The 26,778-nt window shown below is 36.1% G+C and overlaps 2 protein-coding genes across 38 annotated transcripts in view; both read left to right on the top strand.

The window, feature by feature from the left end:
• LOC111004946 (glutamate receptor 2.8) overlaps positions 1–16,996 on the top strand; it is a 29,416-nt gene extending 12,420 nt beyond the window's left edge. For 10 of the 36 annotated variants that reach the window (XM_088128028.1, XM_088128027.1, XM_088128034.1 and 7 more), the window contains 11 exons: positions 8,449–8,513; positions 8,610–8,820; positions 9,027–9,876; positions 10,074–10,351; positions 10,976–11,131; positions 12,002–12,247; positions 12,425–12,729; positions 12,992–13,924; positions 13,998–14,313; positions 14,883–15,280; positions 16,318–16,996. In XM_088128028.1, coding sequence (XP_087984154.1) covers positions 11,080–11,131; positions 12,002–12,247; positions 12,425–12,729; positions 12,992–13,924; positions 13,998–14,313; positions 14,883–15,280; positions 16,318–16,755 — 2,688 coding nt within the window. In that variant the 5' untranslated portion in view covers positions 8,449–8,513; positions 8,610–8,820; positions 9,027–9,876; positions 10,074–10,351; positions 10,976–11,079 and the 3' untranslated portion in view covers positions 16,756–16,996. Of the gene's footprint in view, positions 1–3,323; positions 3,354–8,448; positions 8,514–8,609; positions 8,821–9,026; positions 9,877–10,073; positions 10,352–10,975; positions 11,132–12,001; positions 12,248–12,375; positions 12,730–12,991; positions 13,925–13,997; positions 14,314–14,882; positions 15,281–16,105; positions 16,216–16,317 lie in introns of those variants that run through there. The other 26 variants (XM_088128060.1, XM_088128061.1, XM_088128030.1 and 23 more) reach the window with 26 other exon arrangements.
• A 1,836-nt stretch (positions 16,997–18,832) lies between these two features.
• LOC111004629 (glutamate receptor 2.9) lies at positions 18,833–24,845 on the top strand. Of its 2 annotated transcripts, XM_088127099.1 has the most exons (6): positions 18,833–19,259; positions 19,596–19,903; positions 20,574–21,506; positions 21,963–22,278; positions 22,581–22,981; positions 24,184–24,845. In XM_088127099.1, the coding sequence occupies exons 1-6, from the start codon at positions 18,971–18,973 to the stop codon at positions 24,658–24,660; spliced, it is 2,724 nt and encodes a 907-aa protein (XP_087983225.1). In that variant the 5' UTR covers positions 18,833–18,970; the 3' UTR covers positions 24,661–24,845. The 2 variants fall into 2 exon arrangements, with proteins under 2 accessions (XP_087983225.1, XP_087983226.1); XM_088127100.1 differs by lacking the exon at positions 19,596–19,903.
• The last annotated feature ends 1,933 nt before the right edge of the window (positions 24,846–26,778 follow it).

Below are 26,778 nucleotides of genomic sequence, written 5' to 3' on the forward strand. Positions count from 1 at the left end.
CATTTACTGTCAAACTAAGTGGTGAGCCTTGGGATTTTCATGGTTAAGGTATAATACAGGTGGTATGCTTTGTTGAAGAGGACGTCACATTGTTAAAGTTGATATGCTCACAATAAAACATGAATGGATGACTATTAGAGAAGAGAATTGATGGTACATTGGAAGTATGAAATGCGACCAAAGTCCTATATTGGCTAGATGAGGGGAGGTTCATAGGCGTATTAGTTGGGGACAACATCTCTATTAGTATATGAGGCATTTTCGGTGATATGAATAGCAAATACATGAGGGCTTAAGCCTAAAATGAACAATATCATATAAATGTAGAGATGTCGAGAGTGGTTCTTTGTCCCTAATTAGTGGTATGAGAGTCATACCCTTAACTTACACGTGTGGTTAAAATCCTTTGGTGCCAAACAAAATGGAGGGCGTCGGTGCATCCGTGGTTAAGATATCAAACGGTGGAATGTGTATGAGAGTCATACTCTTAACTTAGACGTGTGGTGGTGCCAAACAAAATGGAGGGCATCAGTGCATCCGTGGTTAAGATATCAAACGGTGGAATGCTCATGCTAAAAGGACTTGCATCTCCATTAGCTGTGTAAGGGGAAATTCCTTGGTACATAAGTGAGGGACAACATCTCCATTAGTATGGGCTTTTTGGGTGATACCTATAGCTAGTCCATGATTGCTTATGCGAAAGATGGACAATATCATACGAATGTAGAGATGTTGAGGGTGGTCCCTTGTCCCTAACTTGTGGTATCATGATCATACCCCTAACCTAGTCATGTGGGTAAAATCCTATGGTGCCAAACAAAATGGCGGGCGTCGATACGTTCGTGGTTTAGGTATTCAACTGGTGGTATGTTCCTGTATAATGGACTTGCATCCCCATTCGATAGATTCGAGGAAATTCATTTGTACATAAGTAAGAGACAAGATCTCCATTAGTATAGGGTTTTTGTTGATACCTATAGCTAATCCATGAGTGCTTATGTGCAAGATGAACAATATCATAAGAATGTAGTCATGACTCTAACTTAGCCATGTGGGTTAAATCTTCTGGTGTTAAACAAAATGGAGAGCATCGATAGAGTACATCTGTGGTTAAGGTATCAAGCGAAGAGGACTTGCATCTCCATTGGCTATACAAGGGGAAATTCATTGGTACATGAGTGACAGACACCATCTCTATTAGTACGAGGCTTTTTGGGTGATACCTATTGCTAATCCATGAGTGCTTATGCGCAAGATGGACAATATCATACGAACATAGAGATGTTGAGGGTGGTCCCTTGTCCTGAACTAGTGGTATTAGAGTCATACCCCTAACATAGCCATATGGGTAAAATCCTTTCTTGCCAAACAAAATGGAGAGCATCGGTACAGTACATCCGTGGTTAAGGTATCAGATCGGTGGTATGCTCAAGTGAAGAGGACTTGCATCTCCATTGGCTATAAGGGGAAATTCATTGGTACATAAGTGAGGGACACCATATCCATTAGTACGAGGCTTTTTGGGTGATACCTATAGCTTATCCCATGAGTGCTAATGTGCAAGATGGACAATATCATATGAATGTGGAGATGTTAAGGGTGGTCCCTTGTCCTGAACCAGTAGTATCAGAGTCATACCCCTAACATAGCCATGTGGGTAAAATCCTTTTGGTGCCAAACAAAATGGAGAGCATCAATATAGTACATTCGTGGTTAAGGTATCAGATCGGTGGTATGCTCAAGAGAAGAGGACTTGCATCTCTATTGGCTATAAGGGGAAATTCATTGGTACGTAAGTTAGGGACACCATCTCCATTAGTAGGACGCTTTTGGGTGCTACCTATGGCTAATCCATGAGTGCTTATGGGCAAGATGGATAATATCATATAATCGTAGAGATGTTGAGGGTGGTCCGTTGTCCCAAACTAGTAATATCAGAGTCATACCCCTAACATAGCCATGTGGGTAAAATCCTTTGGTGCCAAACAAAATGGAGAGCATCGGAGTAGATCGGTGGTTAAGGTATCAGATCGGTGGTATGCTCAATCGAAGAGGAATTTCTTCTTCATTGGCTGTATAAGGGGACATTCATTGGTACATAAGTGAGGGACACCATCTGCATGAGTACGAGGCTTTTTTGGTGATACCTATAGCTAATCCATTAGTGCTTATGCGCAAGATGGACAATATCATGTTGGATCGGTATGACAACCCTAGAGGGGGGTGAATAGGGTTTAATTAAACTTTATAAACTTTTTACTACGGTGGGCCCAAATTTAAACAAATAAGTAAACTTTTTAGGAACAATTAATTTTATCACAATTTTAACAATAAATTAGAAATACAAACACCATAATTAATGTCACCACCCACATAATTCAAATATAAACATTGAGCATAAATATGAATAACAAATTCGAACAATTAATTTTATGCAATTTGTAATAAAGAAAATTAATTGCAAAAATTAAATAGAGTAGAGTTAGAAAAAATGACACCGAAAATTTTATAGTGGTTCGGCAACAACCGGCCTACTCCACTCCCCAAGCGCCTCTTGGGTATTCGATTAAGAAACTTTGACTCTTTCCACGGTAGGAGTCAAACCGGTATAAAACCTTCTTTTTCCGGGAGCAAGAAGAAACCCGATCCTTTCCACGGTTCAGGATCAAACCGTTACAAATGCTCTTTTTAGGGCTTAAGAGCAACCCTTACAAAGGATATGAAATTTGAGAACAAACTTACAAACTCTCTCAAAGAGTGGGTATACAAATATTTGCTCACAAATTTGTAAGAAAAATTCTTACAAATAAAAGCCCTCAAATTGGCTAAAAGAAATAAAATTGGAAGCTCAAATATCTTTCAAATAAAAAATCTCCCTCTAGAATATAGAACAAAACTTGAAGCTTTGAAGAGAGATTAACAATGTAGAAATTTGGAGAGAAAATTGGGAGAGAATAGGTTGTATAAAATGTTGAAGGAAGTGAGATTTAAATAGGTGAGGAAAAGTTGAAAATAAATTTGAAATCGAAATTGAATTTGGGCCATTAGATCTTTAATGATTGAAAATCAAAGGTTGAGATTTAATTGAATAAAATAATAATAATAATAAAATATTATATATGTATGTGTCAAACGGCTATATATATAATATAATATAATATATATAAATTTTTTTTAAAACAAATATGCATTTAATGTGATGTGACATATATATATATATTTACTTTTTATTTTTTTTTCTTTCTTTTAAGTTAACTTCAACGGTAACTTTGTTTTTTTTTTTAACACCATGCCACATGTCAACATTTTGTTGGACCATTTAGTTGATTCAGCCGCCACGTCATCCATCTCGGGTAATTTTTCTTCCAACTTCTTTCAATCATAATTTCTTCTTTTGAGCTCCGATTTGAGTAATTCAAAATTCGTTGGAATTATCGTATCGAGCTCTATGCTGTGGACACTTTAAAACACTAAAATTATAAATAAACAAAATATGTATTATCAGTAAATCATATAATATTATTGAAGCTCATAATAAATTTATGTTCTATAACAATAATTCTTATACACAAAAAACAATTAATATTAAGTGTGTTTGTTATCATCAAAACATTAATTAATTAAATTAATTAACCGAGATTAACGGCCAAAAAACCAACATATCATACGAATGTAGAGATGTTGACGGTGGTTCCTTGTCCATAACTAGTGGTATCAGAGTCATACCCCTAACTAGATGGACTATGTGGGTAAAATCCTCTTGTGCCAAACAAATGGGTTGGTGTCAGCACATCCGTAGTTAAGGTATTAGACTAGTGGTGCTCATGAGAAGAGGACTTGCATCTCCATTGGCTAGATAAGGGGAAATTCATTGGTACATAAGTGAGGGACAACATCTTCATTATTACGAGGCTTTTTGGGTGATACCTGTAGCTAATCCATGAGTGCTTATACACAAATCAACAATATCATACAAATGTAGAGATGTTGAGGGTGGTCCCTTGTCTCTAACTTGTGGTATCAGTCTCATACCCATAACTTAGCCATGTGGGTAAATTCATATGGTGCCAAACTAAATGGTGGGCGTCGGTACATCCGTGGTTTAGGTATTAGATTGGTGGTATGCTCCTGCGAAATGGACTTGCATCCCCATCGGCTAGATAAGAGGAAATTCATTTCTGCATAAGTAAGGGACAAGATCTCCATTAGTATAGGGTTTTTGGTGATACCTATAGCTAATCCACGATTGCTTATGCGCAAAATGGACAATATCATACGAATGTAGAGATGCTGAGGGTGGTCTCTTGTCCAAACTAGTTGTATCAGAGTCGTAACCATAACTTTGCCATGTGGGTAAAATCCTCTTGTGCCAAACAAAATGGTAGGTGTAGGTACAGTTGTGGTTAAGGTATTAGACCGGTGTTATGCTCATGCGAAGAGGACTTGCATCTCCATTGGTTAGATAAGGGGAAATTCATTGATACATAAGTGAGGGACAACATCTCCATTAGTACGAGGCTTTTTGGGTGATACCTATTGCTAATTTATGAGTGCTTATGCTCAAGATGGACAATATGATACGAATGTGGAGATGTTGAGGGTGGTTCCTTGTCCCTAACTAGTTGTATCAGAGTCATACCCCTAACTTATCCATGCTGGCAAAATCCTCTAGTGCCAAACAAGATGGCGGGCGTTGGTATAGTCGTGGTTAAGGTATTAGACCGGTGTTATGCTCATGCGAAGAGGACTTGCATCTCCATTGGTTAGATAAGGGGAAATTCATTGGTACATAAGTGAGGGACAACATCTCCATTAGTACGAGGCTTTTTGGGTGATACCTATTGCTAATTCATGAGTGCGTATGCTCAAGATGGACAATATGATACGACAATATGATACGAATGTGGAGATGTTGAGGGTGGTTCCTTGTCCCTAACTAGTTGTATCAGAGTCATACCCCTAACTTATCCATGCGGGCAAAATCCTCTAGTGCCAAACAAGATGGCGGGCGTTGGTATAGTCGTGGTTAAGGTATTAGACCGGTGTTATGCTCATACGAAGAGGACTTGCATCTCCATTGGTTAGATAAGGGGAAATTCATTGGTACATAAGTGAGGGACAACATCTCCATTAGTACGAGGCTTTTTGGGTGATACCTATTGCTAATTCATGAGTGCTTATGCTCAAGATGGACAATATGATACGACAATATGATACGAATGTGGAGATGTTGAGGGTGGTTCCTTGTCCCTAATTAGTTGTATCAGAGTCATACCCCTAACTTATCCATGCGGGCAAAATCCTCTAGTGCCAAACAAGATGGCGGGCGTTGGTATAGTCGTGGTTAAGGTATTAGACCGGTGTTATGCTCATGTGAAGAGGACTTGCATCTCCATTGGTTAGATAAGGGGAAATTCGTTGGTACATAACTGAGGGACAACATCATCTCCATTAGTTCGAGGCTTTTTGGTTGATACCTATTGCTAATTCATGAGTGTTTATGCTCAAGATGGACAACATGATACGAATGTGGAGATGTTGAGGGTGGCTCCTTGTCCCTAACTAGTTGTATCAGAGTCATACCCGTAACTTATCCATGCTGGCAAAATCCTCTAGTGCCAAACAAGATGGCGGGCGTTGGTATAGTCGTGGTTAAGGTATTAGACCGGTGTTATGCTCATGCGAAGAGGACTTGCATCTCCATTGGTTAGATAAGGGGAAATTCATTGGTACATAAGTGAGGGACAACATCTCCATTAGTACGAGGCTTTTTGGGTGATACTATTGCTAATTCATGAGTGCTTATGCTCAAGATGGACAATATGATACGAATGTGGAGATGTTGTGGGTGGTTCCTTGTCCCTAACTAGTTGTATCAGAGTTATACACCTAACTTATCCATGCGGGCAAAATCCTCTAGTGCCAAACAAGATGGAGGGCGTTGGTACAGTCGTGGTTAAGGTATTAGACCGGTGTTATGCTCATGCGAAGAGGACTTGCATCTCCATTGGTTAGATAAGGTGAAATTTATTGGTACATAAGCGAGGGACAACATCTCCATTAGTATGAGGTTTTTTGGGTGATACGTATGACTAATCCATGAGTTCTTATGCACAAGATGGACAATATCATACGAATGTAGAGATGTTGAGGGTGGTTCCGTGTCTCTAGCTAGTTGTATCAAAGTCATACCCCTAACTTATCCATGTAGGTAAAATCCTCTAGTGCCAAACAAGATGGCGGGCGTTGGTACAATCGTGGTTAAGGTATTAGACCGGTGTTATGCTCATGTGAAGAGGACTTGCATCTCCATTGGTTATATAAGGGAAAATTCATTGGTACATAAGTGAGGGACAACATCTCTATTAGTACGAGACTTTTTGGGTGATACCTATTGCTCAGTCACGAGTGCTTATGCTCAAGATGGACAATATGATACGAATGTAGAGATGTTGAGGGTGGTTCCTTGTCCCTAACTAGTTGTATCAGAGTCATACCCCTAACTTATCCATGCGGGCAAAATCTTCTAGTGCCAAACAAGATGGCGGGTGTTGGTACAATCATGGTTAAGGTATTAGACCGGTGTTATGCTCATGTGAAGAGGGACTTGCATCTCCATTGGTTAGATAAGGGGAAATTCATTGGTGCATAAGTGAGGGACAACATCTGCATTAGTACGAGGCTATTTGGGAGATACCTATAGCTATCCATGAGTGCTTATGTGCAATATGGAGAATATCATATGAATGTAGAGATGTTGATGGTGGTTCCTTGTCCCTAACTAGTTGTATCAGAGTCATACCCCTAACTTATCAATGCGGGCAAAATCCTATAGTGCCAAACAAGATGGCGGGCGTTGGTAGATTCGTGGTTAAGGTATTAGACCCGCGTTATGTTTAAGTGAGGGACAACATCTGCATTAGTATGAGGCTATTTGGGTGATACCTATAGCTAATCCATGAGTGCTTATCTGCAAGATGGACAATATCATACGAATGTAGAGATGTTGAGGGTGGTCCCTTGTTCCTAACTAGTGGTATCAGAGTTATACCCCTAACTTAGCCATGTGGGTAAAATCCTCTTGTGCCAAAAAAAACGGCGTGCGTCGGTATAGTACATTTGTGGTTAAGGTATTAGACTGGTGGTATGCTCAAGCGAAGTGGACATTTGTTGTTATTTTATTCCGTTTTCCATTGGATGGTAAATATTTTCATACTGGATGTGGGTGTAAATTTAGTATTAAAGTTATGGAGCAACTCAACTCAATTACAGCTGTCGTTTGGAAGTGCGGCTTCGGTTGTTCTCAGGTTCTCTTTTTGGTTTTTTTTTTTGCGATAAATTTTTCATGGTTATTGTTTTTAGTATGTTTTAGAATTATGCATTGCTGTTTTGTTTATTTCGTAATTTGTTTTTCTTAATTTTTGATTATATAGTAGCGGCTTCTGGCATTGAAATTTTTTCTTATTCAGTTACTCGATACGATCAGGATCAGGATCATGTCTTTGGTTGGCTTAGATTCAGCATGTGTCAACCAAATAGGGGAAAGAGGACTAATCCGAAGGGAGGGTGTAGAATGAGAAAAAGATAGGTGGGGGGGGGGGGGTTTAGAATTCGATTATGAAACCAAGTGGATAGTGTTTGAATTTTGCGTGGCCAAGCAGAAAAGAGCAAAAAGAAACTTGGATCATCAAGTATCCGATGAGAGGAGTATGGTTTTTCTTTAGAATTCCATTATTAAAACCAAAAATGGTTGTAGCAAAAAAATCTTGGATCATCAAGTATCCTAATTTTGATTGACACGTTTCATAAACTGTATCTCATTTCCACATGTTAAATTCAAGTTCTGACTTTGAAAAGAGCTCTGCCTCATACCCACGCACGATTCATTGTGCATGATTTTTCCAACGTCAAATGAAAGCTACCTTCCCTACCATTCATTGGCCTTTGATATGACTAAACCATAAAATCTCCATCTCTCTCTCTTAGCTGGAAAAGAGCAAAAGAAAGCTTGGATCATCAAGTATACCATACCAACTTTGATGTATGTTCCATAAACTGCATTCATTCCCAGGTGTTCAAAGTTCAAGTTCCAACTTTCGAAAGAGCTGAGTCCCACACCCCCACACATCATGCATTATTACATGATTTTCCCAACTTTTCTAGCTTGAAATGAAAGCTATGTTTCCCATTCATTCATTAGGCTTTGATATAACCAGACCATCAAATCTTCATCTCTTTCTTTCTTACCTAAAAAGAGAACGGTAAAAGGTTGTCATATACCTTAAAAAGCTCTAAGCATGATTTGAATGAGAACCTGGTTTGTTTTTAGGAAATAAATTTCAACAGTACTAGTAAAAACTGATCCACCTAAAAACTGGTTAGGATAGAATGAGATACGTAAGTTATTGTTTCCTCTGTGATGGTAAATCTCGTGTTGATTTTTGACAGGAGATAATTCGAGTTCAATTTTTAGAATGATGGAAACTGTGTCCAACCCATGATTGATTGAAAAGGTATTCTTTCTCACTCTTTCTACCTTTCTTGATTTTGCCAATGGTTATATGTATCAATTATCCTTGTTTTTTCCTTTTTTTTTTTTTGAAACGAAGCAAAGAGACTGATCCATTGAAGTAAAGAAATTATTTCTTTCCTTCCCGCTGATCTGTGGTTTCCCTCTAGCCAAAGGTTTTAAAGGAAGCTTCCGATCATATTCAACCAAAGACATCTTGCTTGTTTTTTAAAGGGTGAGCTGCCAGCATGGTTTTCAGATTCATGACAATGCTTTTGTAAGGAGGACACATGTAGGGGAAGAGAACAAAGGTAGGTTTTTTTTTTCTTATTATTATTTATTTATTTATCATTTTACGTTCTCTTTGTTTCTTTTTTTAAGGAGGGCACAAATAGTTTCTTGCTGCTCCCTATGCTAGAAAGGACACCATTGCTTGCCTTTGAAACACACTTGGTTCACTTACCTTTGAAACTTTAGCTGTTATTAATATTAATGGAGCATATACTGCTAATTGCAGAAGCAAAATCGTCCCGAATCAATTATGACATTGGTTGGACACCATTGCTTATAGTAACGCTGGACCAATGCAGTCTTTCTGTTTGATAAAGGTAAGGGATATTTGTGTGTGCAGTATTTTTGTTTGATGTGCCTCTTTCGGATTCCATGATCACTTAATATCGTATGATATCTCGTTTGATATGAATTTTGAATGTTCAATGATTTTCTGGTAGGTTGTATATAATAAGCAATTGACGGTAGGAACGATTTGCCTCATGAACTTCAAAATTTGATTGAGTAACGTTGAGATAGGGACAATGGTTTGTGGTATTAAATCCTATTTTTGTTCTGAAGTCCCTAACTTTGAAATGTTATGCTTTTTGGCTGACTTGCTTTGTTACAACAAAGTGGATTCTTAGAACCAAAAAAAAAAAAAAATTGGTAAAAAGGGTAGTTCATGCTTCATTCCACCAGAGCAGTCGTGAGATATCTTTTTTATTTTTTATATTTTATATTTAATGTTGTTCTAAAATTAGTTAACTCTAACCATCATGGGATGACTCAAGTGGTCAATGAGAGTCAATGTAATTAGCAAAAGACTTAGAGGGAATGAATTCAAACTATGGTATAGCTACCTAGCCACCTACCAACTTAGGATTTAATTTCCTATGAGTTTCTTTGTGAATCAAATGTAGTAGGGTCAGACGGTTGATCCGTGAATAGTCGAGGTGCACGTAAGCTGTCCAGACATACGGATATAAAAAAAAAAAGAGTTAACCCTACATTCAAGAACGTGAGTGGTGCAAGTGGTTTGTCCGCAGCACGGTTGATCAAAAGATGGTTGATCAAAAGATACTCTCCAAACGTAGGTACAGGCTCCAAATTATTGACTTCCTTTATAGATTTCACTCTATCACTTGATATTTTAATATCTTATAAGTTTTGTTTGTTGTTTTGATTGCAAATCATTCATAAAACACAGTTATAATCTATTAAAATATTTTAAAATTAAATCGTATTAAAAATATATTAAATTTTAAAATTAACGTTCCACTGCGTTGTGGAGGATTGTCCCGAGGCTCCAGCCCAGTCCAGAAGGGGAATCATGACCACTCACTCTTAACTCTGCTGTTCCAATAATCTCATTGTTTTCAAGAAATGACAGAAGTTTTACACAGACCCAAACTGGCTTGGGCTTGCAGACTCAAATGGGCCACGGACAGAAAAAGCCCAAAATGACCAGATCAACGAAATGCAGTTGTATTTTTCTTTTTAAATTGTGATCGGCTTGGTTGGGCTTGCAGACAAATGGGCCACGGACATAAAAAGCCCAAATTCGACCAGGTCAGCGTAACTTTTGAAACTCATTTAAATGAATTTGTTTTATTTTATAAATTCTGTGTTTTCGTATTCACCACATAAACTTTTTTGCCGTTGTATTCACAGACGCTCCCAAATACTTCTTAGGACACACTACTGTTCTAACAGAAATAGTGTGGTCGCAACAGGGCTCATAGTAGAATTAGGAATGTTAGTACTAAAAGAGATCACAAACTTATCAATTATCATACTCCATAAGAGGACTTTTTGACTGTTCACCTTCTACCTTGGAAGCTTTGAAAAATAATAAGTTAAGCAAAAAAACAGATGGGAAATAGTAACGTGCCGTCTAGAAGTTGAAAACTCTAAGAAACACTCTCTCTTCATCACGCCCCATAAAGCATACAAGAAAGGCTCTCTGCCAAATAACTGGGGTCCCCCGAACTGCCTTCCTTCCATCAAGCACTGGTCCGTACGGTCTCGCCGTCTCCAACTCCCTTTCCTTTCCTTTCATATAAATATTAGACTTGGACTCGAGAATCATAAAGAGAGAAGACTTTTGGTTGTTGAATATTAGTTTGTAAAATAGTGTTGAATAATCAAAATATATACAAAGACTTTGAATTAAAAGAGTGTGGTGGTTTGTAGAATTCGGGACCTAACGATGGTTGTTCGGTTCGTCACATAAACGGGAGCAGATGCGTTGGGCTCCGAAAGCAAGTGATTGAATATGTGGGGGGTTCCAAAAGCACATGCGGGAAATCTTAGCCCAGAACTCGATCTACGCCCCCCTCAAGATTAGGGGTAATCGTTTATATTTCTTGTTTCAGAAATATTTCCAATATTGTGTTGAATTTGTAGAAATAGCAAAATCAAGTTCTTTTTTTCTTATTATCATTTTCCGTTTTTGTTTTGCCCAAAACATAACAAAAGCACTATTTTATTACTTTTCACTTAAAAATACATAATAAATATTAAAAATTAAATATAACATAAAAAAATTAATGTTTTATTTTAAAAAATAAATTTCCTATAAATTGTTTCCTTTAATTAATTTAAAATTTTAGAGAAGGAAAACAAGAGGGTTGCAAAACATATTTTTGTTTCTCTTTTCAATAAAAAGGAAAAGAACAAAACAGTTAAAAAAATGTAGTTTTGTTTTTTATTTATTAAGAAAAGTAAACGAGAAACAAATAGTATGAAAGGCATAAGCATTTATAAAACTATATTAACAACATTTTAGAATACAAAGATTAAATAGATAAATCCTTTTTTCTTTTTTTGGAATACGACTAAATAGACACATGTGAAGGTTAGTGGCTTATCTAAAGTAGAGGGACTAAAGTAGAAACTATTGAATTTAAACGTACAAATTGGGTAAAAGTTGAAAAATACTATATGGTTGGATATTTTCTTTTTGTCTTCACTATATGGTTGGATTGAAATTGAGAGTGGGCCACTTTTTAATGAATGAGCGATGCTTTAAATCCTTTGTCCTTACAAAAAGAAAAGTCAGTGGTAAAACCTTGTCCAAGAGAGTGTGAGACGATGAGTCCATGAGAGAGAGAGCTCCTACTGATTTTTTGTATTTGATTATGTCGTCATCCAAACTTTTTGGAGAAAAGCTTTTGAAAATGAGGCCAAAATCTGGTGTTTTGAGATATTTGTTTGTAGGTTTTGTTGTAGTTTGTGGCATCTGGACCTCACCGTCCCTGATGGTGTCTGCCACCGAGAACAAAACAACGACCGCCGTGAATGTGGGCGTCCTTCTAGATTTAAGTAGTTGGGTGGGAAAGATGAGTTTGAGTTGCATCGACATGTCGGTCTCTGACTTCTATGTTTCTCGTCCTCAACACAACACCACAATTGTCCTTCACATCAGAGACTCCAAGGGCGATGTTGTGGGAGCTATTGCTCAAGGTTCTCTCTCGTAACAGTTAATATGTATTTTGTTTTGACGCTATTCATCTTCTTTAACTCTCTTACATTAATATAGTTTAGAGGTTAAGACACTACCTAAATTAAGATTTGTTGGATCTTCTATGTAGGTGGCCATAATGGAAAAAAATTTGTATATTTTGTGTTTGGATGAAACAGGCATGGAGCTGATACAGAAGAATAAAGTAGAAGTGATGTTGGGGGTGGAAAATTGGTGGGAAGCATACTTCATTTCGAAGCTGGGTGAAAAAGCTGAGGTCCCAATCATCTCGTTTGCACCAAAAACCTCCACTCTCTCTTATCTCAAATCTCCATACTTGTTCGGTATAGCCCAGGATGAGTCCTCCCAAGTTTACGCCATTACCACCATTGTTAAAAATTTTGGTTGGAAGCAGATTGTAGCTATGTACCAGGACGATGGGTTTGGAAACTGGATCATAGCTGATCTCATCCAGGCTTTGCAGGTATGTGCAGAGCGAAGAATGAAAGAGGGACAAATTTCTCCCTCTTAATGCATCTTATAATTTTTAAGATTCATCCATAATTTCAGTAATGACGGTTAGGCTCACCAATCACTCTTGAGCCATCTACATAAGGGACTCTCACGTTGGCTTTAGCACAACTCTCACAAATTTATTTGTTTTGTTCAGAAGGTCTTATATATCCATGATCTTCTCCTTCCGTAATTAACGTGGCATGTAACATAAAGACTATTTGGATTTTCAGGACATAAACATTCATGTTCACCGAAGCATGATTGAGGCAGATTCTTCTGGCGATCAGATCGGAGAAGAGCTTCAGAGATTGAAAACAATGTGGATGAGAGTTGTGGTGGTTCACATGGGGCACATTCTGGCAACTCATGTTTTCGACAAGGCGGAGGAAATTGGGATGATGAGCGAAGGCTATGCGTGGATTCTGAGTAGCACCACAGCAAATGTTCTAAGTAGTTTGAATTCTTCAACTCTCAGCTCAATGCAGGGAGTTTTGGGAGTAAAGGCCTACGTGCCGAGAACATTGGAGCTTCAAAACTTCACCACTCGATGGAGAAAGAAATTCCGACAACAGAATCCAACCGTCGATGACCCGAAATTAGATGTTTATGGATTGTGGGCTTACGATGCCGCTTGGGCGCTAGCCATGGTGGTTGAGAGAATCAAAATGGATCCCAATTTGACTTCTGGGGTGTCTCAAAATCATCAAAATGGTAAGAAAATCAGGGAGTCACTGTGGAAGACGAAATTCAAAGGGATTAGTGGGGAGTTTAGGCTGGATAAAGGCCAATTAGAGTCCCCAACTTTGGAGATAGTGAATGTAATGGGAGATGGACAAATAATGAGGGTGGGATATTGGACGCCTGGAATGAATCTGACCAGAGATTTGAAACTAAAAGGTAAATTAAGTTCCATAATTTGGCCGGGGGACTCAACTACAGCTCCTACGGGATGGAATAGACAGAAGAAACTGAGGATAGGAGTTCCAGTAAACAATGTTTTCATGCCTCTTGTCTTCAAGAATAATGGTTCAATTTCCATCTCTGGATACTGCACAGATATCTTCGAAGCAGTTGTTGCAGAGCTTCCTTATCCTCTTTCTTATCATTATGTTCCCTTCTCAGCCGGCACCTACGATGAATTGATCATGCAAGTGTCTGTAGGGGTGGGTTCAGAAATTTATTCTAATTACTAATTAACTAGGTTGTTAATTTAATGGTGATATGTTTGTGGGACAGATTTTTGATGCTGCAGTTGGAGACATAACAATATTAGCAAACAGAAGTTCGCTCGTGGACTTCACTTTGCCATTCTCGGAAACTGGAATTTCTGTGGTGGTTCCTGTAAGACATAACTTGAGAAACCGTTCATGGGTTTTCTTGAAGCCATTGACTTTGGACCTCTGGATCACGAGCTTTTGCTTCTTCATCTTCATTGCATTCGTCGTTTGGATTCTCGAGCACCGGAACAATGAAGACTTTTCTCGCGGCTCTCCGTCTCACCAGATCGGAACCAGTCTCTGGTTCTCCTTCAGCACCATGGTCTTCGCACAGAGTAATTCACCTCCTTCAACCTCCAATTATCATATTATCTTATTTAACTACCCACCTGTCTACTGGTTCTTATTAGCCGTCATTAAATTTTTTTGACAAGCAGGAGAGAAATGCATAATGGTGATGGTGTTGAATCATCACTATCTAAATATGATTAGCTAGAACGTTCAAACTATCCTATCGTAGTTTTTTAAACTTCCATTCACTTTAAAGTGTCTAACTAGTCTTTCAATTTTTTGTTTGGTGTCAAATATATCTTCGACCTATTCGACATCTTTTAAAATTAATGGATGTATTGGACATAAAATTAAATTTTGTGTGTGATAGAATAATAAACTTTAAAAAATATCGAATATATGTCGAGAACTATTAAACGCAAAATTTATTAAGTTTAGACAATTTTTTTTAGCATTAGGAGATGTATTAGACAAAAATTTAAAAATAAAGAAACTATTAAACACATTCTATAGTTCTTTTTCTTATATATATAAAAAATTTATTAAGTTTAGACATTTTTTTTAGCATTAACTATTGTTGTTAATTTAATTTGTTTTTTGCACGTATATCCAGGGGAGACATTAGTAAGCAATCTGGCGAGGTTGGTGGTAGTGATATGGTTCTTCGTGGTGTTCATTCTAACTCAAAGTTACACAGCAACCTTAACGTCATGGTTAACAGTTCAGCAGCTGCAACCGGTGACCGACATTAATCAGATCATAAAGAATGATTGGCATGTTGGATATCAAAGAGACTCTTACGTTTACGACACATTGAAGCTTTTAGGCATTAAAAATTTGGTACCCTATGACTCAGTAGACCAACTGCACCAGCTCTTCACAAAAGGAAGCTGCAATGGCGGCCTCGATGCTGCCATTGACGAGACCCCTTACATGAAGCTCCTCCTTTCAACATATCCTGATAACTATACCTTGGGCGATTCTCAATATAATGGCGGCGGTTTTGGATTTGTAAGTCCTTTTCTCTCCTTCTCTACTTCTCTCTTTTTGAATCATCTCGATGTCTCTTTTAATTTCAACGTATAGAGTTTAATAGGCAAACTAATGTTAATGGGAGATGGGTATAAAAAAAAAAAAAAATCAAACTTTCTACCAACGTATAACCGAGATGATCATCGGTTTACGGCCACATTCAATAATTTTTCAAAGAGAAGATCATAGCCCAAAGGTGTGCTTTTGAGGAAAATTTATTAAGAGTAGTAGCCTACATAAAATGTGACTGTGGATGTAGATTCATCTAAATTTGTATGTCCTTAGAAGCCATTTGTGATACTCAAATAGAAGAGTATTCATGAGTATATGATGAACTCACACCTCGAGAACTCTAAAGTTAAGTTTGCAAATTAGTCTATCTTAAAAGTTAAATATATGTAACTGCAAGGATAAGCTCACACTAACCCGTCAATTTTAGATCCAATTCGGAATTTTCTCTGGGAGGTATCAGGAAGGAATTGGAATGTAATAATATCGATTCATACGGATACCAGAGAAGGTTCTCTATTGATTCAAACATTGTATTCCTAGGATAGGGATAGAGAAAGGGGGAAAAAGTGAAGATTTCACGTAGTACTTTTGATCGAAAAATCAATCTGATTTATTTCGTACCTTTCGTTCAATGAAAAAATAGATCAGATTCTACAGGATCAAACCTATGAGACTTAAGGGATGATGGAAGGGAATAAAAAAAGAAAAAAAAAAGAGGAAAAATAAATAAATGAAAATGACGTAGAAGAGCCCAGATTCCAAATGAATGAAAATGTGATTGAATTGGTCCAGGTCACTCTTCAAGACAGCTGTGTAATAGGCGACCATTTCGTGCAATTCGGGGGGCAAGGGAGGAGATTCTCGAACGAGGAAAGGGATCATAGTTCATGTATATAATATATGTAGGATAATTATTGTGTTTAATTTTCAACATGTTTTCCAAACGGGTTATCTTGAGATTTAAAGATGTTCGAACCTCAAGCTGATATGATTTGAAAGTGCAGGCATTCCGAATAGGTTCACCTCTGGTAGATGATATGTCGAAGGCAGTGTTGCGTGTGACTCAGAGTGATAAAATGAACAAAATACAAGACAAGTGGTTTAAGAAGAAAATCAGCCAACAATCTTGCATCGCCAACTCCTATCAGTTAGCCTCTTCTTCAAGCCTTGACCTCAGTTACTTTTGGACCTTATTCCTCATCTCTGCTTCCACGGCTGTCTTCGCTCTCATCCTCTATTTCTTCCCAACACTCTCACTCGACTACTACACAATATGGCCAAGAATCGCCACCACCTTCCACATTTTCCGATTCGAATATAGCCGTCGGGGGAGCAGGGTGGCGACGGTGGATGCCTCTCCAACCACCACTGCCCCGTCCCGTCCTTCCAGCAATTCGGAACATGGTAATCAAGCATCTTTAGAGATAATACACCGTCATTGAAATCATTACATACTTTGTCTTAAAAACTCTTCAAGTTATTTCACTTTTGGTCGCATGAATCTTTCTAATGTCTGATTCTTTATATAAAGAGACTATGATTCTTTTTTCGCATTAAAACTACTAGAGTAGTTAGGTTGGATATTTTGTGACCTTTGTGTAGAAAAAATACATGAATTAATTGACATTGTATTTGGATTAAAATGATCATATTATATGAGCATGATAGAAAGGTTTAAAATAATTGAGAGTAACTGAGGAATATATATATATATATATTTTTAAATAAAAAGATTATGTAAAAAATAATTTAAAATGTAAAATTTTGTCCCGAAATAAAAGTTTTAGTTCAACTTACCTTCAAATAATAATAAGTAGGAGGATTTAAACAAACATTATTAGATAAGATTTGATACGCTTAAATTCTAAAATTGTATACAATTTTTCAAAGCAAAAATATTTGGCTTTTTGTATCCGGATTTCAATTTTTCAAGAAGTAAACTAAAGTATTATTTTATTGTATTTTACTTGTAAAATGTATATTAAATATTTAAAAAATTAAATATAACATATTAATTTTACCTTTTGTTAATTTTTAATGTAACACTTAATATTTTTTTATATCTATAATTTTAGAGAAAATATTTCTTTCAATACAAAAGAGAAAGTTAGACAAAATATGACTGCACACATTTTTATTTTTCTTTCTTAAAAAACAAGGAAAATAAAATAAAAAACAAGAAAAGACAAGGTTACTAAACATGTCTTTGTGAGGAAAAAAATTAATGTATAAACATAAATAACTATGTTGGAATATGTGAAGGCTATCAGTTCTTATTGTGTCGAGATACGTGACCAGCATGATTTGAAGAATTTGTCTAATCCTCCCTTACCTGTCACGGTGAAGAATAAGACAAGTAATTATTTTCCTTCTAATTCTAAATAAGGGTGCCATGATTGACAAGAGTCTCCCCTGATGCCATTAAATATGATTGAAGATGTTGTGACTTTGGAGAAGGTGTTTAGTGGGCTAAAATTTGTTCATGTTCCTAGTTATTTGAATATACAACAAGTTATTTTATTAGTCAAGTGTCTCATTTCTTATCGTTTCTCTGTCTTTTGGGATAGTTGTTTCCTTCGTGGATTCTTATTGTGGTGCGTGATCACCACTCTTGTGACGTAATATTGGTCTTATTTCTTTTTAATACCGTGTTTGTTTGATAAAAAAAAAAATAACATGTAGGGAGACTTTGAGTCAAAGTTGAGATTCAAGAATCATAAAGAGAAAAGACTTTGGCTGTTGAATATTAATATGTAAAATAGCGTTGAATATATCAATATATATTAAAAGACTTTGACTTAAAATAGTGTTGATATCATACACAGGAAGGTGACGACTGACGACCTTGTATAGTTTAAGATTATTTAATTTTTTTTTATATGACTGGTGGAACACGGGACTCGGGAGATGGTAATTCTCTGTATATACTGTAGCGTGCTTCTAACATGTTTATTTTATAGAGGTTTAGTTATAAGTTTGGTTTAGGGAGCTAATTCTAATTTACATGATTAAGAGACTGTGAGCTCCATATATTATTGCACTGAAAAAAAGTTATCAGTTTGATTATAAATTTTTTTGACTTTATTTGTTCATTCTTTGTACTCTGAGTTTCTAAATTTTAATTGGACCCTGTTAAGTCTCAACTTTTAATTTTGTAAGTAATTGATTCATGTAGTTAAATGGTTGATTTTAAGCAGGTTAAGATATTTATACACAGAATTAATGACGATAACTTATTAGATATAAAATTGAATATTTATGGCTCATTTTGCAATGTTTCAGATTCTTGTCTATTATTTCTCGTGTCCTATTTTTTTTAGAAACATTAGCTTTTGGTATAGTTGTTTTTAGAGAATGAGAAAAATAAATGGTTCCAAACATATTTCCTATTTTTACAGAAAGAACAAAAAATAGTTATTAGACGTACGAGAAATAAGAAAGAATTTAATATGATTTAATATATGGTTGGAATGAAAGAGAGAGCGGGCCAGTTTTTAATAAATGAGCGTTGCTTGAAAATAATATGAGCTTAAAAAAGAAAAGCCAGTGGTGAAACCTTGTCCTGCAACGAAGAATTAATGAGAGAGAGAGCTCCTACTGATCTTTTGTATTTGATTGTGTCGTCCAAACTTTTTGGAGAGAAGGCGCTTTTGGAAAATGAGGCCAAAATCTGGTTTTTTGGGGTATTTGTTTGTAGGTTTTGTTGTAGTTCGTGGCATCAGCTGGACGACGCAGTCACTGATGGTGTCTGCCGTCGAGAACAAAACGACGACCACCGTGAATGTGGGCGTCGTTCTCGATTTAAGTAGTCGGGTTGGAAAGATGAGTTTGAGTTGCATCGACATGTCGGTCTCCGACTTCTATGTTTCTCATCCTGAACACAACACCACAATTGTCCTTCACATCAAAGACTCCAAGGGTGATGTTTTTGCAGCTGTTGCTCAAGGTACAGCAGCTTGATCATCTTGGTTCTGTCTCTATTTTGTTAAAAACCAGAACATTCAAAAGATTCTTCGTAATGTTCTCGTTTCGTTTCTTATTTCTTATTTCTGTTGTTTGTATGTTTCATATCGATTTTCTATTTCTTGTTTTGTTGTTAATTAGTACAACAACTTAACCATCGGTGTAGCTCATTGGTCCAAAAGAACCAGGGTTAATTAAATTGCGAAATAAGCTTGGGTTCCTACTTCTACTGCATCATTTTTATTTCCAGAAATTAATTGGCCCAAAAGTTAAGTTGGAGAGAATGCAAAATTTGTGTGTTTTGTGTTTGATGAAACAGGCTTGGAGGTAATACAGAAGAGCAAAGTAGAAGTGATTTTGGGAATGGGAAGTTGGTTGGAAGCTTACTTCACTATGAAGCAGCTGGGTGAGAAAGCTGAGGTCCCAATCATCTCCTTTGCACCAAAAAGCTCCACTTTCTCTTATCTCAAATCTCCATACTTGTTCCGAGTAGCCCAGAACCAGTCCTCCCAAGTTTACGCCATTCACGCCATCGTTATGAATTTTGCTTGGAAGTACGTCGTTGCCATGTACCAGGACGATGAGTTTGGAAACTGGATTATAGCTGATCTCATCCAGGCTTTGCAGGTAGTTATTACCTTGTTATAAGCAACACCTAGTAAACTTTAGCTTCTCGACTCTTCTTTCTCCTTCCTGTAAATTGTCTCTTCTCTCTTCGACTCTCATCTCTCCCAATTGGCAGCCGCAACAACGTAACTCTAAAGAGTTGTCGTCCAGTTTCAGCCATCCCCTCCTCTCATCTCCCAAGCAACAGTAGAAAAGCCTCCCTCCTCACCCTTTTTGTTTTGTTCATTACCAGCTTACTACCAGCATGACTACTAGTCTACTAAATCCGAACCGTCTCGATATCCACCCGAACCAGTGCAAAAACATAATAAACAGTAAACTGCTTGACCAAACTGACATACCGACGATTCATCGGCTCGGTGTTGTTTGGTTTTGGCTATGTGACGGTTCTGACTCTTAATTTTTTGTGAAAATTTTTCCTCCTATTTGTTAGTTCAGCATCGGCTCAGTTTTTGTAGACACCCCTACTTTTACTTTTTAATTCACTCGTACAAGTAGTATTTATAAACTTGATTTTTTTATATGGTTTTTGGAAATTAAGTAAAATTTAGTTTAATTAGATATCCACAAATGAATTAAATTTACTAAATTTGTAAGTTAAGCTTTTTGTTAGGCGGTGGTTTATTTACCTTCGACAATTTGTTAGTTATAAAAATTTATGAATTTGCAGGTAGTATACATCCGTGTTCACCGGAGCGTGATCGACTCGGATGCATCTGACAATCAGATCGGAAAAGAGCTTCATAGATTGAAGATGATGCGGACGAGAGTTGTGGTGGTTCACATGGAGCACAGTCTTGCGACTCAAGTTTTCTACAAGGCAGAGGAAATTGGGATGATGAGCGAAGGCTATGCATGGATTCTGAGTAGCGCCACAGCAAATGTCCTAAATACTTTGAACTCTTCAACTCTCAGCTCAATGCAAGGAGTTTTGGGAGTAAAAGCCTACGTCCCAAGGACCGCGGAGCTCCAAAACTTCACGGCTCGATGGAGAAAGAAGTTCCAACAACACAACCCAACGGTCGATGACCCGCAATTAGATGTTTATGGGCTATGGGCTTACGATGCGACATGGGCGCTAGCAATGGCTGTCGAGAGAATCGAAATGGATCCTAATTTGGTGGTGTCTGAAAATGGCAAGAAAATCAGGGAGTCACTGTCTAAGACAAAATTCAAAGGTGTTAGTGGGGAGTTTAATTTGGTTAAAGGGCAATTAGAGGCACCAAATTTGGAGATAGTGAATGTAGTGGGAGATGGACAAGTAATGAGGGTGGGATATTGGACTCCTGAAATGAATCTGAGCAGAGATTTGAATCAAAAAGGTGATTTAAGACCTATAATTTGGCCAGGACACAGCTTTAGAGTTCCCAAGGGATGGGGGACTTCACAGAAGAAACTGAAGATAGGAGTTCCATTGAATGCTGGTTTTACTGAATTTACTATAGTGAACAATGGCTCCATTGTTGGGTACTGCATTGATATCTTTAAAGCAGCTGTTCAACAGCTTCCTTATGATCTACCGTATGAATGTGTTCCCTTCAATTATACGCGTGGACGCTCATCGGCTTCCTACGATGACTTGATCATGGAAGTGTCTCGAGGGGTACGTCTAGCGGTCTAGTTGTGCCAAGTTCTTTTAGACTAAATTATAATCTGAAAATTACTCTACGTCTTGACCGGTGAAAAACCATCTCCGATCACAATTTAATGTTTGACAACTTAAAAGAGAGACATAACTATATTAGCAAACAGATCCGAAGAAGTATTTTCCTCGTTATTTTTAAAAGATTTTCAACTCACCTTGTTACGTAACCATTTTAACTCCTAATTATAATTTGTGTATATACTACACTTTTTGGTTCCGGATGAGTTTAGAGTTAGGCTTGTATTTAGTCCTAAGTTTCAAAAATCGACAATTTGATTCCAATCTCTAGAAAATAGTTCTAGAGAGTCCCGGAAGTTAAACTAACGGATGGCAATTTTTAGATAATTGTCCCCAATATTTATTATTTTTACCCTTATAATTTTGTATGTAATTAATGGCGGTGTTTGTGGACAGGTATATGATGTAGCAGTTGGAGACATAACAATATTAGCAAACAGATCTTTGTGGGTAGACTTCACATTGCCATTCACGGAAGCTGGAATTGCAGCGGTGGTGCCTCTAAGACGTAACTTGAGGAACCATGCATGGATTTTCTTGAAGCCATTGACTTGGGAACTCTGGATCACAGCCCTCTGCTTCTTCGTCTTCATGGGCTTTGTCGTCTGGATTCTCGATCACCGAAACAACGAAGGCCTCCGTCATGGTCCCCCGTCTCACCAGATCGGCACCACTCTCTGGTTCTCCTTCTGCACCATTGTTTTCGCACAATGTAAGCTGCAAGCATTAATGATAAAATATTTAGGTTATGATTATGTTAGATGTTGGACAACTTATTGAAAATTTTTTAAAAAAATTATAAACTGTAAATATTTCAATGCAGTACTCACATATAGCCTAACCCACATAACGACTTAAAATGTATTTTTTCTTTACTAACAGTGCCAACTCAACTTAATTAACTCATCTATTGATATTTTAGTTGTTAGATATTCTGTAAATGAATTTAATTTACCTTAATCTATTAGTTTAAATTTTTGAGTTCATTGGTGATTTTAATCCATTAACTCAAAGCTTTGGAGACGTTGGTGAGCAATCTGGCGAGGTTGGTGGTGGTGATATGGTTCTTCGTGGTGTTCATTCTAACTCAGAGCTACACCGCGAGCCGAACGTCGTGGCTAACAGTTCAGCAGCTGCAACCGGTGACCGACATCAATCAGATCATTAAAAACAACTGGGGTGTCGGATATCAAAAAGGCTCTTATGTTTTGCACACACTCCAATCTTTGGGCATAAAAAATTTGGTCTCCTATGACTCATTAGAGGAACTGCAGCAGCTCTTCACAAAAGGAAGCTGCAATGGCGGCATCGACGCTGTCATTGACGAGGTCCCTTACATGAAGCTCTTTCTTTCAACACATTATGATGACTATACCATGGCTGATTCTCTCTTCAAAAGCAACGGTTTTGGATTTGTAAGCCCTCTTTTTTTGTTCTCCGCAAATGTTACAGAAATTAGCCTAACCATTTTATTTTCAGTTTCTATTTTTAAAAATTAAGCATATAAGTATAATTTTCATGTGTTTTTTTTTTCTATCTATTTTTAGAAACGTTTTCAAAATCTAAATCAAATTTTAAAAAATTAAAAAATTAAATAAAAAAGTAAATTTCAAATTTTTTTTCCTGTCTTTGGCACTTGAAAATATTCCAAAGACAAAAAAGCAAAAAACGAATCGTTATCAAATGCAGCTTTAAAAATCAGGATGAGAATTACGTTATTTATTTGATGATAAATTTTGTGGAATAGGAATCAAGTTGTTTTACTTAAACTGTCCGAAATCATATATTTATAAATTATTAGAATTTTTTTTTCTTATATCTGACTAATTACAAATAGTATGCTATATTATTTTTAATTAACGTAATAATAAATTTTAGTTTAATTTATTACTGTTTTAAATATTTTTTATTATAACATTTATTTAATATTAACCAATAATAAATAATCAAAATAAAATTGCATAGCTAGACAATATATATATATATACTTTTTATTAGACAACCATCATCAATATAAAATTTTCTAAATTATTGGTCTAATATTTAATAATAGACCACCGAGAGTGATTTCAATTTTCTATTTCCATTTTCATTTATTTTCCTTGATTCTAATTTCGTTGAAGTAATGGGTCTTCAGCTCAAATTATAAAACTAAGTTTTCTTAAACTTTAAATCAGTTCCTTTATTTTTAAAAGTTGAACTGTGATTGTAATAAGTCTGTATGTAGTGTTTTGTTAGGACAAATTACTGATCTAGTTTGGCAAAGATTTATAAACAAATGACAGAAGGAGAAAGTACAAAATACTTTTTTCCTTTTTAATGTATCAAATCACTTTTATGTACTGCAACATTTTATTTTTTCTAATTATCTACTTCTTTATTCTATTTCTATTTTTATAATATATAGTGTAAAATCAATCAATATTTATCAGATAAACATGTCACATGAAACTATTTGAAATCACACACAATTCAAAATTAAAAAGCATAATGTAATGCGAAGTTTTCATAGTCTAATTATATGAAATTTCAAAGTACTGAATTTGTAATTTTACAAATCAATGCCATCTTATACTTTGATTTTTGTTTTCTGAGTTCACAAATTGAAATTTTGCAGGCCTTCCAATTAGGTTCATCTATAGTAGAAGATATGTCGAAGGCAGTGTTAAAAGTGACCGAGAGTGAAGAAATGGGCCAAATACAGGACAAGTGGTTTGGGAAGAAAACCAGCCATCAATCTTGCAGCACCAGTTTGAACTCGTCTTCTCCTAGTCTCGATCTCAGTTATTTTCAGAGCTTATTCCTCATCGCCGCCTCCACTGCGGTCTTCGCTCTCCTCCTCTATTTCTTCCTCCTCCTCGACAAAACGTGCTCACACTTTGCAATCATCACTGCTATTCTTCATATTTTTAGATTCAACGATGCTCGTCCGGTGGGTCCAATCCCACCGGCCACAGCAGCGGAGGAGGTCTGCCCAACCACCATGGCCCCGCCGAGTCCTTCCCACGCCTCGGTCCACTCTGCCGAGTCTTTAAATGAGACTGGCGATCCGTACCATGAAAATCATGCATCCTTTGAGATAATCCCCAACTGAATTTTGTGTCTATTTAATTTGATGGAAACTTGAGATAACCTTCTATTAGATTATGACACTTGAGTAGAGGTACTATATATGAATAAACAATGCATCTCTTGAGATTGTGAAGCTATGCAATATTACTATACAGGGAAGTATACTTGGGACCTACCTAATTTTATTGTAGAAATTCTTGGACTCAATTATTGGACCATGCAAACTAGAAATACCTTTTCTTCGGTAAAGGAAAAGATTACTCGATCTATTTCCATATCACTCATGATATATATAATAACTTGGGCACCCGTTTCAAATGCATATCCCATTTTTGCACAGCAAGGTTATGAAAATCCACGAGAAGCAACCGTATGCTATCAACAGTGTGCAATTTTCTCAGCAGGTTAATCACTGATAATGGTATATGTTTTGATATTCAATTTTTTTAATGAACGTACAAATATCAAATAATAAAACTGAATAATAAATTTACATATATTCAAAAATATGTCATGAACTTATTTGAAAATTTCATTCTATTGAATGATATAGTTCCATTGATTTAGTTCCATTGATTTGAAACAAAATTTTAACTAGATCTAAAGTTAAACGATATTTTTACTAAAAGACAAAAAAAAAAGTATATTTATAATCAAATAATAAAAATTCATAAAAATGATGAATTTAAAAAATGTAAAGAATTAAACATAAGATAGACATTTACTCTTTCACGTGAGATGAATACATCCAAATATTTTTATACCTTCAAAAAAAAATGAAAAAGATGTGATTAGAATGGGATAGAAAAAAAAAAGTAATTAAGAAGGAAATGAAAATAAATAGAAAAATCATACATAATATAAATAGTCTAGTGCAGAATCATTAAAATTAGGGAGAAAAATTCAAAAAAAGGAAATTAGAGATATGAGTGAACGTATGAATAACAATGAACAGAGAAATAAATTTAAAAAAGGAAAATAAATAATCACATATAATAATATCTAATAGGAGAGAATGTACCATTAAACCATAAGAGGAGGTGAGATAGAGTAGAGTGATTTTCTTCCAAATATGTGTGCTTCACGTTAGAAAAATAAATATTTTTTATTTATATAATAAAGCTATTTTACACATTTTACGCTTTAAATGTAGGTAGTACAAAAGGACTAGAAATTTTCTAGTCCTAGACATGCATTAGATGAGGTGGATCATGCGGTATAAATAGGCACGTGTTATTATGGGATTCTTTTTAATTAATATTATATATTTTAACAATATTTGTTGGTTTTAAATATCATGACCGGGAGACAAACTAGTTTGTTTTAGACACGACTTAAATAAAATAAATTGCTCCAGTTAGCACACCTATAAAGATGTCATCAATCTAATTAGAGGTGCACGTCGGTCGGTTTCAATGTTGATTTTAATACAAAACAAACATCAAAAACTTACTATTTGGTTTTGATTGGTCAAAAATTTGTGATTTCCTAACTTTTGCACAAATATTGACTGCTAATTTGGTTAGTTGATTTGGTCGATTTTTGGTAGATGTTAGAGGAGAAGTAGATCAGTATTGCGACTGTATGATTGAAAAGATAGAGATAGAGAACTGAGAGGGAGAGACAGATGAAAGAAGAAATGAGAGAGAAAACTAAGAAGAAAAAAACATAAGAGAGGGGAAAGAGTGAGAGTAAAAAGGAGGGAGAGAAAAAATTAACTCATCTTCTTTTTTCACCGCCATTAAATTTTTAAGATTCAGAAGATAGATGTAAAAATATATATATATTTCTTCTTTTTTAAAAAATAATAATAATAAATGGCTGTCAAAGGTGATCAAAATGAAAATAGATTCTCATCGATTATGGTTCATAAATGATAATATACAAAAAAGTGGCCAAATGGGTAGATGTTTCCCCACGATTTCTAGAATTGTATAGATGGCATGTTCATATACTACGTGACCCACATCGTCTAACACATATAAATAAAAATTAACTTTTTAACAGTTACCACTATAGCTTTGCAAATAAACAAATAGATGAATATAAAAGGGAAGTTTTGGTTGATGGATACTCTGTTATGTATTATTATTTAGAGTACACTTCCACAGTTGAAAAGCATTTATATAATTTCTTTTGA

This window comes from Momordica charantia (assembly GCF_013281855.1).
Source record: "Momordica charantia cultivar OHB3-1 chromosome 8 unlocalized genomic scaffold, Mcharantia_2.0 BLBB01000008.1, whole genome shotgun sequence".
Lineage (NCBI taxonomy): Eukaryota > Viridiplantae > Streptophyta > Magnoliopsida > Cucurbitales > Cucurbitaceae > Momordica > Momordica charantia.

Bases quoted from the DNA above. Each gene is read 5' to 3' on its own strand.
- LOC111004629 (XM_088127099.1), top strand. From the start codon at position 18,971: ATGAGGCCAAAATCTGGTTTTTTGGGGTATTTGTTTGTAGGTTTTGTT. The intron at 19,904-20,573 runs GTAGTTATTACC...ATGAATTTGCAG, and splicing joins ATCTCATCCAGGCTTTGCAG to GTAGTATACATCCGTGTTCA. The intron at 22,982-24,183 runs GTAAGCCCTCTT...GAAATTTTGCAG, and splicing joins AAAGCAACGGTTTTGGATTT to GCCTTCCAATTAGGTTCATC.